This window comes from Prionailurus bengalensis, chromosome X, assembly GCF_016509475.1.
Source record: "Prionailurus bengalensis isolate Pbe53 chromosome X, Fcat_Pben_1.1_paternal_pri, whole genome shotgun sequence".
Lineage (NCBI taxonomy): Eukaryota > Metazoa > Chordata > Mammalia > Carnivora > Felidae > Prionailurus > Prionailurus bengalensis.
This window is the reverse complement of record NC_057361.1, coordinates 44,186,282-44,201,916: the sequence shown is the minus strand read 5'-3', so window position 1 is coordinate 44,201,916 and position 15,635 is coordinate 44,186,282. Positions and strand designations below refer to the sequence as shown.

Sequence of the window (15,635 nt, the reverse complement as noted above, 5' to 3'; positions counted from 1 at the left end):
GCATGCCCTGTAGCACCTGGTTGTCCGCTTGGTTCGGAAGCAGAGGAGCTTGGGCCTCAGTTCTGCCAGTCATCCTTCTGAGAGCTCAGGCAATGCTCTGATGGGGGGGTGGGGGGTGGGGGGCCTGGTATCTATCCCAGAAGTGCTTTCTTTAAATCCCTTTATAGAAGGAACTTGCCTGAGATTTGTTGCTATTAGAAGTACCTTGTTGGGGGGCGCCTGGGTGGCTCAGTCGGTTGAGCGTCCAACTTCGGCTCAGGTCATGATCTCACGGTTGGTGAGTTCGAGCCCTGCATCGGGCTCTGTGCTGGCAGCTCAGAGCCTGGAGCCTGCTTCAAATTCTATGTCTCCTTCTCTCTCTGCTCCTCCCTGGCTCATGCTCTGTCTCTCTCTCCTTCAAAAATAAATAAAAACATTAAAAAAAAAGAAGTACCTTGTTGGGGCACCTTGGTGGCTCAGTCAGTTGAGCATCTGACTTCAGCTCGGGTCATGATCTTGAGGTTCGTGAGTTCAAGCCCTACATCGGGCTCTGTGCTGTCAGTGCAGAGTGCACTTCAGATCCTCTGTCCCCCTCTCTCTCTGCACCTCCCCCACTTGTACACTCTCTCAAACATAAATAAAGCATTTAGAAGAACCTTGTTATCATGTCTTTTACTGACACACAAATCCTTTACTGAGATCTGGGCTATATGGAGCTAAGTGAGAAGTTTTCTGGCATAAGGTGCCACCAGTAAGGCACTACAGGGCCTGGCTCCTAGATACTGTGAGAATCTATCAGATCCCTAGCACCTGCTTCTCAAGCTATCCATCTAGCCAGAAGTGTTCTTACTGTAATTAGAAAACATTTTGTGGAAAGTGACTGTGATTGTTACTGGTCACAGCAGGGAGAAGGGAAGGCGACCTAGCACATAGTAGGCACTTAACATTTCAGAAGAAAGAACAAAAAAATGAAGGGTCAAATATGTATTAAGCATTTGCTGTGTGCCAGACACTGGTAGTCATTTTACATGACTGCGGGCCATTAATTACTCCCATTTGACAGATGAGGAAACTAAAGCTAAGAAAGACAAGAGACTAACTCAGAATTGCACAGCAAAGATTCCAAAGTTAGATCTTTGTGACTCTAAAACCTATGCTTAATTTGCCATTCTAGGCAGCCTTTCTCAGAGAGATCTTGTTCTTGCAATAGGCTGGGCCTTTACCAGGCCCTCTTGTTCCCTGTAGGGCAGTGTGTACAAGAGGTAGTAGTTCCAGGCCCCAGACTTGCCCCTTTCAGCCTCCTAGTCCTTCCTCCATGTGCCTCCTTCATGTACCTTGGCCCCTTGGCCAGAGAGAAAGAAACTGCTATTACTAGAGATCTTGTAACTTGTTCCAGAGATTTATTTCTTTTGATGACTTTGGGATGCGAGGAGAAACATTTGTTTGCACACAGCTTTAGCTTGTGGCTGCAAAAAATGAATTATAGATGCTTCTTTGAATGATTTAGATTTAAGGAACAGCATTATTCCCAACATAGCTAATATTTTTGGCCTGCTATGTGCCAAGCATTGTTCTAAAGTAAGCACTTTTATGTGTTGATTGATTTAATCTTCACAACCAACTTATGAAATAGATATCATTGGTGTGCTACATCTTTTAGAATGAGGAATTACAGGTGGCTAAAGGAACCTGCAGAAGATCACAGGTAGCCAGAACCCAGGCCGTCTGGTTCACTGTGCCCATTGCATCCTCATAGTATCTCTGGGCTCCTTGAGATCTTATTCCAGATTCTTGCAGAACATAGAGTTCTAACCAGAAGGAAGTGGCTTTAAGATTTTGTAAGGGAGGGGCACCTGGGTGGCTCAGTCAGTTAAGTGTCGGACTTCGGCTCAGGTCATGATCTCGAGGTCCATGAGTTCCAGCTCCACGTTGGGCTCTGTGCTGACAGCTCGATCCTGGAGCCTGCTTCAGATTCTATGTCTCCCTCTGTCTCCACCCCTCCCCCGTTTGTGCTCTCTCCTTCTCTCTCTCTCTCTCAAAATAATAAACATTTTAAAAATTTAAAAAAAAATTTTGGGGTGCCTGGGTGGCTCAGTTGGTTAAGCGTCCGACTTTGGCTCAGGTCATGACGTCGCGGTCGATGAGTTCAAGCCCCGTGTAGGGGTCTATGCTGACAGCTCAGAGCTGGAGCCTGCTTTGGATTCTGTGTCTCCCTGTCTATGCCCCTCCCCTGCTTGTGTGCTCTCTCTCTCTTTCTCTCTCAAGAATAAATAAACATTAAATTTTGTTTTAAAAAAAAAAGGCTTTGTAAAGGGAGAAGTGTTAGAACAAGTAGATACATATTTTGAATCTAAAATGCAAAAAAACCCAAAGACATCCTAATTTCAGCCAAGTCAGACCAGAGTGTCTCTGTAACCCACCTACTATTCAGTTAGAAAACACTATGATACATGTAGGAGCAGGTTAGTGAAATTTCCAAGTGTTGCTTAAGTCTCAAAACTGGTTCAAGTATAGGTATAGTTTGCTTCCTGAACTCCATGCATTTCCTCTCAGTGCTCTGCAGAAGGAATCTGATTTTTGCTTCAATGTTCATTATCAACTGCAGAATATGTTCTCAAAGATCTGCTGTACCCCCTGCCCTATTAGTGGAGATTATGAGGAAAGGAACACTAGGACATATGGTGCCTAATATGATACACTGTAATATGGTGCAGGGCTGTGTCTGCTGTGAACTCAGTCTATAATTAGCACATCCTTTTAAAAATATTTCCAGGTGTTTTTTTTTTAATTTTTTAATGTTTATTTTTGAGAGTGAGAGCAAGATGGAGCATGAGTGGGGGAGGGGCAGAGAGAGGGAGACACACCATCTGAAACAGGCTCCAGGCTCTGAGCTGTCAGCAGAGTGAACCGTGAGATCATGACCTGAGCCGAAGTCAGATGCTTAACCGACTGAGCCACCCAGGTTCATCAAAATACATATACATATGTATATATGTACATATACATATATGTATTTCCAGTTTTACTGAGATATAATTGACATACAGCCACATCCTTTTTCCTCTTCATTCTGTGTTTTTAGTAACTTCTGAGTCAGAACTCTCACACATACCCTAAATATATTTTTCTTGTAAGTAAGAATTCCCTAAATTCATACATTCATATTCCCTCCAGAATGTTCTCTTGTCTGCTAATATAGATATAGTCCAGCCAGAAAAGCCCTTACATGCAAAGTTTTATATTATATCAAGTTGTCCCTTTGGCAATATAGCATTATGGCTAAAAACATAGATTCTGGAGTTAGCTTACCTAGGTCTAAATCCTGGATCTGTCATTTACTGGCTGGTGACGTTGGTGAACTCACTCTCCCTCTCAGTTCTCATGTTCCTTATCTATAAAATGGTTGTCATGAGCATTAAATTTTATAGATATATCTACACACACATACACACACACACACACACACATATCTTAAGACAGCTTCCAGGGCATGGTAAGCACTATGTGAATATTAGCTAGTATTGCTCGTCTATTAGTGTTATTAGCTTAAAAACCTACATGTAAAATGAATACCTCAGATGAGCAATATTGGCATGTCCAAGTTTCTTTTGTGTGATGAATTAGAAGACAGCATAGCATGAATCAGTAAATAGCTGTGGAGCCTTTTAACCATTATTTTTGACCTTTATCTAAGAGCTGCAAGTAGCTGTGAAAATGACTAATGAGTTACTCCTATTTTTCCTTTCAGACAACTAGAGGTTAGCAAAGGTGCAGTGACACAGACAGGTGGAGGGTAGAGGTGGCTGGTAGGCAACAAGAATATACTGGGGGGTTGGCCTCCTTCTCACATAAACCATGGGTGGAATTACTTGCCCTTCCATCACTGAAACCTGACATTGAAGCTTTTCTATTTCCTTCCTCACACCAGACCAGAAGCCTTGATGGCAGAAGAGTCCAAACCCAAGCCAGCATGGAGCCAGAGCTACTTCTTTCCTGAGGAGCAGTTCTCTTTCATGGGCTGGAGCTCTGAGAAGCAGCACCTCAGTCCCATGGGCTTCAGTGAATCCAAGACAACAGGGTCTGCCATTCCACTTGTCAAGCCCCTGGGTGCCACTGGTCCCATTTTTTCCCCATGTCATTCTGCAACCATGGAGGAGACTGGGGCCACTGGGGATATGCCAGAAGTGGAGAGATCCTATCCCTTCCCAGACCAAAGACCTGCCTCACAGGCAGTCTCACAAGAGCTCATGAGATATGTGGTAGGCCGTGACAAGTCCCTGGCACGTGTCTTAACCCCGGCTTCCAACATGGTGACCACTGCTGAGGTCATGGGTGACCTCTTTGCTGTGGGAGATCTGCAGTGGAGGGGCCATTTCAAGCAGGAGTGGCACCATCAGGAAAGAAGAAATGATGAGAGTGTCCAGGAAAGCCACAGGGTGCTTTTGTAAGCAAGCCGACTAGATAGAGCAGAAGCAGGTGGGGATCTGGGATGGGTAGGAGGGAGGTCAGCAGTCTTGGAGGATGAAGAGGTAAGGTCTCAGCCATATCCCTATCACCGCCTCCTTCCCTGGGGATTCATACACTGGGGCCATAAACCCATGGGCATCATGGAAGATCAGAAGCCCAGAACTTTGGGGACCTGCCAGTTTTTCTGGATCTTAGTGGGGTGATGAACAAACCAAATCATCTCTAAAGAAGTCCCCTTACCTATGAAAGTCAGGGGCATAGAAATAGCCTCCCAAGTTCTCAAAGTTGGCCTTGACTTGGCTTCTAGGTAATCTTCATGTGGCCTGTTTACGTTTCAACAGTGCTTCCTGGTCCATTATTTCCTTATTTCGTAGCTCCATTGGTGAAGCAGGGTCCCATTTTTACAAATGGGGAAATCAAGAAGCAGAAAGGTCAAGAGCCTCTCAGCAGAAGTGCTCAAATGGTCATTCTTTGTTTCCACAGACAAGAGTTTCAGCACTTCTCACCTCCTCCAGCGGCCCCAGGGATCCCCACCTCTTACTCAGCTTATTACAATATTTCGGTGGCCAAGGCAGAGCTGTTGAACAAGTTGAAAGACCAACCTGAGATGGCAGAGACTGGCCTGGGAGAGGAAGAAGTTGACCATGAACTGGCTCAAAAAAAGGTGACATTTTTTTATATGACTCAGATTTTCAGCATTTAGTTTAAGTATCTGGAAGTTGACCTGTCCTCTACGCTTCTCCAGAACAACTTGGTATATTCCCATATTTTCAGTATGGAAATCAAATAGCTTCTCTGTGTTTCTCATAAATGTTTCTCCAGTCTCCTTTTGACCCAGAAAATACTAGTAATAATAGTAGTAGAAATCATAATCATCATCACTGTGTCTCTTGAATCTTTAAAATAATTTGACAACGATCCCCTTTTTGCTGGTTGAGAGGATTAGGTTGCCCAGGGTTACAGACTAAGTGGTAGATCTAGGACTTGAAGTCAAGACTGTCTCACTTTCTACTTTATCATGACATCCCCCTCTGAAATAAGCCAGTCTTGCAAGTAACTCACCTCCCGTGGCACATCAGAGTTTTTGCCAATGAGTTCTAACCAATCCAGCCACTGACTGTATTCTCTGTAACTTTCTGGGAGATGGAATAGATTGACTAAGCAAGAGAAGGAGAAATTATGGCCTGGTAAACTTTAGTATTTATTTGCAAGAATAATCAATAATTTCTTAAAAGCACTAGAATGATCAACAGAAATTATGTTGTTCTGAAGCCTACCCATTCTTCCTCTAAGCATCACTAGGCTGGTTTTCTTTTTTTCTTTTTTTTTCCAATATATGAAGTTTATTGTCAAATTGGTTTCCATACAACACCCAGTGCTCATCCCAAAAGGTGCCCTCCTCAATACCCATCACCCACCCTCCCCTCCCTCCCACCCCCCATCAACCTTCAGTTTGTTCTCAGTTTTTGAGTCTCTTATGCTTTGGCTCTCTTCCACTCTAACCTCTTTTTTTTTTCCTTCCTCTCCCCCATGGGTTTCTGTTAAGTTTCTCAGGATCCACATAAGAGTGAAACCATATGGTATCTGTCTTTCTCTGTATGGCTTATTTCACATGGATGGAACTGGAGAGTGTTATGCTAGGCTGGTTTTCTAATCAAATTCTTGGAATCACTTTGCCCTCCCTGTATTTACCCATTTTATTTCATAAGCAAATAGGATTTCCATGGCAACCCCAAAGGCCCAATTTGCCACTTTGTGGACAACTGAACTCAACATAAATTGCTCCTCTGCCCATAATTTTCATTCAGGATGTGACCTGTAGGAAAACTGAAGGCCATTTGCAAGAGACCCCACCACCACTTTCAAATCTGAAGCAAAATGTCAGGGAAGTAATTGAAATCATGGTGGTATCAAAGTTTTATTGATCCAGATGCCTACCTCCTTGGATTCTGTGTTCCCTGAGCATGGCAAGGCTGCTCCCAGCTTACTCAGGACCTTTCTTTAGGAGCAAACCTAATAAGAGTCTGACCAGGAAAAGAGAAAAATGACCAGAAATGGCAAAGGACAGAACAGCAGATAGTGATTTGAAGTGATTATCAGAGGGGGGGGGCGGGGGGGGGCGAGGGGGAGGGGTGGCTAGGACAGTTTTTGTCTCTGAGGACAGGTGAAGAAGGTCACCTATTTGCAATATCCTAGAAAAGCAACTCAACTCAAACAGGGTCTGTGATGACTCCTCAGATCTATCCAGTACACTTTCTCCAGGGTTGAAGTTCAGGTTGCAAAGCCCAGGTGCCAAGAAACAAAGGGTTCTCTTTTCTTGCATCCTTCTAGATCTTGGGAACTGAAGAGCTGGGGTGGGTAGGTGATTTTCCAAGTTGACTGTTTGGCCCCCACCCCTCCCTTGACCCTGGCACTGACTTTTGTTTGGGAGAGCAGAGGGTAGGTATATAACTGGGAGTCTTTGGTATCTAATTGTGTTGCCTTGTTTCTATCATTGATTCCTAATTCCTAGAAGGTTTTAGAATTTCCCCTAAATGTAAACCTATGACACTTCAGATTTAAGATCATGGTGATCTCCTGACCTTTGGCCAGTTCTGAAATATGATAATAGGCCCTGGACCCAGATCAGGCTCTCTTGGTCTTGGTCACCTTGGACATGTCTAAATAGCTTACTAGAAAGGAGCACATGCTAGAAAACTACAAACCTATGTATGGCCCCAGAGTACCTGGGAAGGAATAATAATAAAACAAGCACTGAAGCAGACTTCAGTATATACATACAAGATACAGAATACTATTGTAAGCATGTAACCTGTATTAGAACAATACTATGAGGTAGGTGCTATTGTTGTCCTATTTTTTAGATGGGGAAATTGAGGGGCACCTGGGTGACTCAGTCTGTTGAGCCTGACTCCAACTTAGGTAATGATCTTGTGGTTTGTGAGTTTGAGCCCCATGTCGGGCTCTATGCTGACAGCTCAGATCTTGGAGCCTGTTTCAGATTCTGTGTCTCCTCTCTCTCTGCCATTCCCCTGCTCATGCTCTCTCTCTCTCTCCCTCTCTCACTCTCTTTCTCACTCCCTCTCTCTCTCTCTCTGTCTCTAAAAAATGAATAAACATTAAAAAATTAGATGGGGAAATTGAGTCACAGAAAGGTTGAGTAATTTGCTCAAGGTCACACCAGTGCTTTGTGGCAGACCTAGGGTTCAAGCCCAAGTAGTTCTTGCACTAGAGTTCATGCTCTTAACCATGATGCGATGCTTGATCTGCTGGGGCAGGTCAATTCTCGTTAGGACTTTGCAGTAGACAATCATCTATTATCTCAGAGTGCCTGGTAATAATAATAATAACAATAGCAGCAGCAGCAGCATCCACTCTACCACACTACCTTCCTGGGAGTGGAATTCCAGAACTGGTTATACCTACAGGGAAGACAAATCAGAAGACACAGGCAGTGCTTCCCTTAAGAAAGTTACCATCAATAGGAGAGGGATCAGACGTACCCACATGAAACAGGGAATGAGCCACTTCAAATTACACTATAGGTCCTATTTCTGAAAGGCAGGAGAGTTCAGAAAAGAAAGACATTATTAAGGGAAGCAGAAGCTTCCAGCAGGGAGGATGGGAGCAAAGCTGGGCTCTGAAGAAAGAATGGGAATAGCCAAAGTGAAGGAAGAGTTTGAGAGCAGGTAGAACTGCATGATGCAAATCAGGAACACCAGGGTGAGTGTGGTGAACACAGAGAACGAGAAGCTAATCATGAAAGTTTTGGAGCCCTGAGATTGGAATGGTAGGGCAGGGCCAGACTGAATAATAACAATAGCAGCCAACCTTGATTAAACACTTAGTCCATGTTAAGCCCTTTGCATGCATCATGTCGTTCAGTCCTTATTACAGTTCAGCGAAGTGGGTACTACAATTTGTACCCACTCTGCAGATAAAGAAAGTAAAACACTGTGAGACATTCACACATGTCACACAGCCAGGAAGTTGGCAGAGCTAGTAGTCCAAGCTAGTCATTGGGACTTCAGAACTCACAGTCTTAACCAAAAGGCCTCAGAGGCCAAATGGAGGGAGGGAAGGAAGGTCCAGCACAGTGTCATACACACCAGAGGTACTTCAGTGGATTGAAGGGGAATGAATGAAGACATAGGCAAATATTTGACAATACTTTTCCAAACTATGCTCTCACAAGCATTCCAGTTCCTGTTTATTAAATAGTCTCTTTTCCAAAGAAGACATCCAGGTGGCTAACAGACACATGAAAAGATGCTCAACATCACTCATCATCAGGGAAATATAAATCAAAACTCCAATGAGATACCACCTCACACCTGTCAGAATGGCTAACATTAACAACTCAGGCAACAAAACTGGTGCAGCCATTCTGGAAAACAATGTGGAGGTTCCTCAAAAAGTTAAAAATAGAACTACCCTATGACCCAGCAATTGCACTACTATGTATTGATCCAAAGAATACAAAAATGCTGATTCAAAGGGACACACGCACCCCAATGTTTATAGCAGTGCTATCAACAATAGTCAAATTATGGAGAGAACCCAAACAAATGTCCATTGACTGGCTAATGGATAAAGAAGATGTGGTGTGTGTGTGTGTGTGTGTGTGTGTGTGTGTGTGTACAGTGTTCAAAAAGGATGAAATCTTGCCATTTGCAACAATGTGGATGGAACTATAGTGTATTATTTTAAGTGAAATAAATCATAGAAAGATAAATATCATATGATTTCACTCATATGTGGAATTTAAGAAACACAACAGATGAACATAGGGGAAGGGAAGGAAAAATAAGATAAAAAGAAAGGGAGGCAAACCATAAGATACTCTTAACTACAGAGAACAAACTGAAGGTTGCTGGTGGGGATGTTGGGTAGGGGGATATATACATACATATATGCTGGTTCAAATTTATTTTGAAAATACAGATTTCAGTAAGTATAAATTAAACAAGACTAAGCTATTAAAAAATAGTCTCAGCAAGTGTTTATTAAGTTATATCTGGCAAATGAGAATTAGCCCATGGATATCCCTTATCTAATGCCAAGAAGTTTGGTGGTGACTGACTCCTGCAAGATATGAAGAGATGAGAGGGAGGGTGGCTATTCAAAAAACTTGAATTGCTCATGAGTTGCTTGGGTTTCCTTTGTTTCTGGTGATGGGTAGAGCCTGCCATCTGTTCCATGGATCCCAAAACAGAGGTTACAAGCACAGATCAGTTTCTGTCAGTCCCCATTCTCATCCTTTGCCTTCTCCTGTTTATTTCTCCTAGATACAGCTTATTGAAAGCATTGGCAGAAAACTGTCGGTCCTGCGGGAAGCCCAGCGAGGACTGCTAGAGGACATTAGTGCCAATTCTGCCCTTGGGGAGGAGGTGGAGGCCAACCTGAAAGCTGTCTGTAAATCCAATGAGTTTGAAAAATACCGCTTGTTTATCGGGGACCTGGACAAAGTGGTCAACCTGTTGCTGTCACTCTCTGGACGACTAGCCCGGGTGGAGAATGCTCTCAACAGCATTGATTCAGAAGCTAACCAGGAGAAGGTAGAGTTGGGGTCTCTGGGGTATAGATGGAGGTAAATGCCATTGGCTTCTTCTCAGGGCCCGCTCTTTCAAGTTTGGCTTGTCTTGGAGACAGTAAAGGATAATATTAAGAGTGGGGGCACTGGCTTTTAAGTGCCTTGCAATTCTGGCTCTACCAGTAATTAGCTATGTGACTATGGGCAGCTTACTTAACCATACTCTACCTCAGTCTCTTCAAAAATGGGGTGAACACACTACCTAACTCATGGGATTGTGAGAATTAAATTAGTCCACAGTAATTACTTAAAACAGGTCCTGGAATAGGGTAAACACTGAATCAGTTCTAGTTGCCAGTAGTAGTAGTAGCAGTAGTAGTGGTGGTGGTGGTATTGATAGTGATAGTGGTAGTAATAGTAGTAATGGCAGTGGTGGTATTGATGGCAATAGTGGTAATAATAGTATTAGTGGTATTTGTACCGATGGTGGTAGTAATAGTAGTAGTAGCAATAGTGGTGTGGGTATTGGCAGTGATAGTGGTAATAAAGCAGTAGTGGTGGTGGTAGTGGCATTGGTGGTGATAGCAGTAATAGTAGTAGTAGTGGTATTGGTACTGATGGTGGTAGTAATAGTAGTAGAATAGTGGTGGGGGTATTGGTGGTCATAATGGTGGTAGTAGTAGTACTAGTACTAGTACTAGCAGTGGTAGTAGCAGCAGCAGCAATTTTACCTCACTTTCTCTCTGAGTTAGAGGAAGAGATCTCACCAAGTAGTTGAAATTGGGAGTCTGTCATTTTCATGGGTTGGGCCACACTGTGTACATTCCAGAACCAAACCTACATCACCTTTCCATATACAAGTGGTTTGGGATACAAATTTGAATCCACAATAAGAAGCACTCAGGCATGTGAATACACACACAGACACATACACTCACACATGTACACCCACACAGAGACACATACCATCTTGAAAGCACTGTCATAGTGATACCTATTCTCCAGGTGGAAGGGGTCTGAGCTGGCTTTGTCAGAGCCTTCCCCCACCCTAACCCCAGGGGTGGTCCATGGATTAAAGACAGCTTAGAGATGGAAAGAGGTGAATGCATGTAGCCCCACCCAGTATCACTGTTGTGTTTATCCTCCCCCTGCCATAGCACAGAAGAGCTTTTGCCTGAAGGTGGACTTCAGGGCAGGAAATATAGGACTGATCAGTTAACAGAGTGGGGAGCTGCTGTGCTCCACTGTGGAGCAGTGAGTTAGGGAGATGACTAGTAACTGGGATGGCTCTTAATTGGTCTATCTGATTCCCCAGTTGGTGCTGATAGAGAAGAAGCAGCAGCTGACAGGGCAGTTGGCAGATGCCAAGGAGCTGAAGGAGCATGTGGACCGCCGGGAGAAGTTGGTGTTTGGCATGGTCTCCCGCTACCTGCCTCAGGACCAGCTCCAAGATTACCAGCACTTTGTGAAGATGAAATCTGCTCTCATCATCGAACAGCGAGAGCTGGAAGAGAAAATTAAGCTTGGGGAAGAACAGCTCAAATGTCTCAGGGAGAGCCTACTCCTGGGGCCCAGCAATTTCTAATTCTACCAGCAGACTGTCACACCATCCCTGCCCAGCCACAACGGGAAGTGCTTTCAGTCTTCGTTAGCAGTTTGTTAGCAAGTAGATAGCAATTTAGTTAGCAGTTTGTTCCATATCCTCTACCTTGGACATCTCTCACTGCCCCTTACCTAGCATTGCTCCCAACCAGCTAGGAGTTCCTGAGGAGGCCCCCAAGCCTCTACTCTAGGGAATAGATACAAGAGCTAGGAGCTGCCTGCAGCAAAGGGTGATCATACAACCACACTCCCCTTCCCACGGTTTGCACAGGCAAGTGCTCACCACACACAGAACCAACAAAGTGCCTTCATTCTTCTTGGTCCAAGGACTGCAAAGACACCATGCACTCACCACCCACCCATGCCCCAATCAGCCTCTCAAGGCTCAGAGAGAAGCTGCCTGTGCAGCTCCATTCTGCCCAAGGCTCAAAGCCCAGCCATTTCCCACAGAGATCTGGCTGTCTTGAGAGCATCACTTCCCACCAGTTTAAGGGCCTCACCTAAGCTTTACAGTGGGAAGCACAGAAGGAGAAATTACACTAAACAGAATGTGAGCAAAGATCGGGAATCCCTAGGTGCCCTGCCGAAGCTAGGTTTAAACAAATGGGCTCCACCCCCACTGACCCCAGCATCTGGTTGAGGGGGAAGAGGCCTACTCCAACTAGTGTGGCCCTCCTCCTGTCCTCATACTTCTGGCTTACCACTTCCTGTTCCATCTTACCTTTTCATTGCCAGTGGTCACCGGTGCCTACCCTAAGGGCTTCACACTATGGACCATTAATAGCTCTACTAAAGCTGACTTCTGGATACCCATTTCATTATTGGGGTGAGGGGTTCTTTGTTGTATTTTAAATCGCCTTTTGATTTTATTTATTTTTATTTTTTGATTTATTTTTTTCCTTTTGTAACTAATAAGGTGAGAAGAGGGGAGGTGGAAAGGGAAAAGGAACCCTAGAAGGAAAGCGTGTTCTGCAGATCAGCCTGGATTCACCATGGCTAGATGAGGGAATGCCAAGGCCTTGAATTCTTCCCACCAAACACTACAAGTGTCTAAGAAAGGAGTTCTTACCTTGAACTTAATTTACTATGGCCTGGCCCTATACTAAAGTCAGCAATGACCATAAGCTTAGCATTCCCCAATGGATTTCAGTTTTTTACTTATTTTTTCTCAAAACCAAAGATATCCAAAACTGACAAAAGTTCATCACCCATTTTTCTACTATCTCCCATCTAAGGAAATGGGTATAAGTGAACTCAGGAGGAGATCCCTCTATCTCACAATTGCTTTCTCAGCCTGTGGCCTGACTCAGGGAACTGAAAGTCATGGTAGCTGGAAGCTCCAGCCAGGGCCAGCCCCCCAGAGCAAATTATCCAGCCAGGATCTTAGGCACACAAACAACTAATGCTGCTGTTGTTGCCAATTCCCTGACACCACTAGCCAGTTTCTGTCCTGGAAAATCCCTCAGGTGGGTGATGGCAGGAAGGGAATTGCGGCCAAACTCTGGCTTGTTATCCAGCTCAATTCCCCATTCCTTGCTCACTGGCACCCACGGTTCATATTGCACAGCTCTGCCCAACAAACCTGGGCATCTCTTCTAGTTACTGCTGAGTTCCTCAAGATCCTTGGAGGTTAACTGTAGCAGCAGGGATGCCTCATTCAACCAAAGGATTTGCCAAAGAACTTTGCTGCTGCTACAAATAGTGGTCTCTAGCTTCCGTTTCCTTTTCATTGTATTTGAAAACAATGGAAGAATCTTGGCCAGCAGGGTGTCCTGAGGGGGGCCCTGGGTATGCTCTTAGTACACTGCTGCTCTCAGAACCACTGTTAAAATGTCAACCTGCCATTCTCCCCTCAACTGGGGAAGTCTACCCTATTCACGAAGACCGATGGCTCCTAAAGGGCTAGGCTTACCCAAGCCACATTTGAGGAAGGTGGGGGAGTGCTATGAATAGAAGCTATGGTTGCCATCTTTTTTTTTTCTTAAGCAGACTCTAGGATAAACAATGAGTAAGTTGAGACATCCTATATTGGGGGGTGAGGCCAATGTAGTCCATCATTCTAAGATTTTCTGGGGCCAGAATAGCTTTTTGGGAACACAGGCCGAGGGAAGAGTGGTCACTTGCCTGGGCATGATGACTGTGGTCTGGGTTTCTCTAGTCAGTGTTACATTGCTTGTACATTAAATTTCTCACACAAAAAAGTACTATTGATTGTATTATTTTTGTCCCTTATCCCACCTGAAATAAAAGTTGAAACCAGAACACAAGGATGCTCACTTTCACACAGAAGGGTGGTTTCTAAAACAATATAATAACCACCAACCTATACTGAGCAGTGAAGCTTGGCAGACAGGTGAAGTACCAAAAGGGAACTAATGCCCTGCGCTGCTGAGGCAGCAGTGCCATCATGCCTCATAGTGCTTCAGAGCTGCGATGTGGTGTCTCTCCCCTGTTCTCATTTCCTGGGCTCAGCCCTCTTGCAAGGCCTGCCAGGGGTAAGCAGTTTGGAAGGCAAGCCAAGGGATTTCCCCAAAGACAATTACTGGTCTTAATTTTTGCCCTCTCTCTTCAGATACTCATATAGGCCCCAGTGGGTAATAGGTTGATCTAGAGAGAGGAGTCAGTACAAGAGTTACTATCACTTGTCCCTTCTCACTCCCCCACCCCCACCTAGATAATTGAGTCTCGAGTCCCACCAGTTGCAGACCCAGCCAGGGTATAGTGGTAAATGCTCAAGGGGAACCTGAGAGAAAGAGGCAGACACACTAAAAGCTCTAGAAAGGGAGAGACTGGAAGCAGAGGAACTGAGAGGGTGAAAGACGAAAAGTTTTTTTCAAGGCCAGAGTCAGGTTCTGTTTTCCATTTAACCTCGTGTCAAAAAGCTGCCCTGGGCACTAGAGCCATAACCTTTAACCCCCCATCTCCCTGAAGGTGCTCCTCTGTCAGTAGTACCAAGTCCCAGATGGAGGAAGCTGGGCACATATATGGCCACTCCCTTCTGTCTGGAGCTTGGTGACTCCCACTGTCTTTGCCAAAGAAGTTGTCTATGCCAATAGTATTTCTGTAACAGCCTATTGTATTCTTGGAAGATTAGTAGATCTTTAGAGGGGGGTGGGGCAGGGGACAGTTTCTATAAAGAACCAGTGTTTGTTGTACAACTGTTGGGGGTCATCTATGCCATGTTATTATTTTTCTGAATCTTATAGTTTCTGCAATTGTGTCCTCCACCATTCCCTTCTTGGCTGACATTGATATGTCTGCCAGATGGTCATCAAGGGTTACGCTTCAATAAAAGGTGCTAAGGACAAAAAAAAAGAAATTATCTCACGTGTTTTGACTGAAGTGATGGAAATTCTCTAATATTCTGCTGAAAAATATTGGAAAACAATTTGGTCACATATCAATAATACTTCATATGTAACTGTATGACCAGAGTCTTGCCCACATCCCTAAACTCTTACCCTGGCCCATTGGGGGTAGCATTGATGCTATACCATTCATTATCCCCAGTAAAATAATTCAGAATTCAGGAAGACTCAACAATAAGTGTAATCTCAAGTATAGACCTCAGTAGTATACAGAGTGCACTTCTGGAGTCTAGCCTAATCAGAGAGCTGAGACACCTTCTACACCTCCTCCAATCTTGAGTTCTATCTTCTACCTAATAGTCCAGTCTTATACCTTCCTCTTAGCAACCTGGAAAACAAGGTTCTCACTGACCAGCTCTCTCTAAATAACCTCATTTAGACCCAAATGCACTCCAGGAACCAACTCTGACACTTAAAAGCCTACATTTTCCCTCAGTCTACACATTGTTTAAATTCCAACTGATCTCCTAGGTATCCAGTGTGGTAGAGTGGAAAGAGCCCAGCTTTGGCATTAAAGTGAAATGTGTTCAGGGGCGCCTGGGTGGCGCAGTCGGTTAAGCGTCCGACTTCAGCCAGGTCACAATCTTGCGGTCCGTGGGTTCACGCCCTGCGTCAGGCTCTGGGCTGATGGCTCAGAGCCTGGAGCCTGTTTCCGATTCTGTGTCTCCCTCTCTCTCTGCCCCTCC

The 15,635-nt window shown here is 44.5% G+C and overlaps 1 protein-coding gene across 2 annotated transcripts in view; it reads left to right on the top strand.

The window, feature by feature from the left end:
* Window positions 1–13,785, top strand: part of SHROOM4 (shroom family member 4) — a 134,732-nt gene extending 120,947 nt beyond the window's left edge. For both annotated transcript variants that reach the window (XM_043570867.1, XM_043570866.1), the window contains exons 6-9: window positions 3,908–4,057; window positions 4,930–5,110; window positions 9,735–10,004; window positions 11,295–13,785. In XM_043570867.1, coding sequence (XP_043426802.1) covers window positions 3,908–4,057; window positions 4,930–5,110; window positions 9,735–10,004; window positions 11,295–11,564 — 871 coding nt within the window. In that variant the 3' untranslated portion in view covers window positions 11,565–13,785. The remainder of the gene's footprint in view (window positions 1–3,907; window positions 4,058–4,929; window positions 5,111–9,734; window positions 10,005–11,294) is intronic.
* Window positions 13,786–15,635: the final 1,850 nt, after the last annotated feature.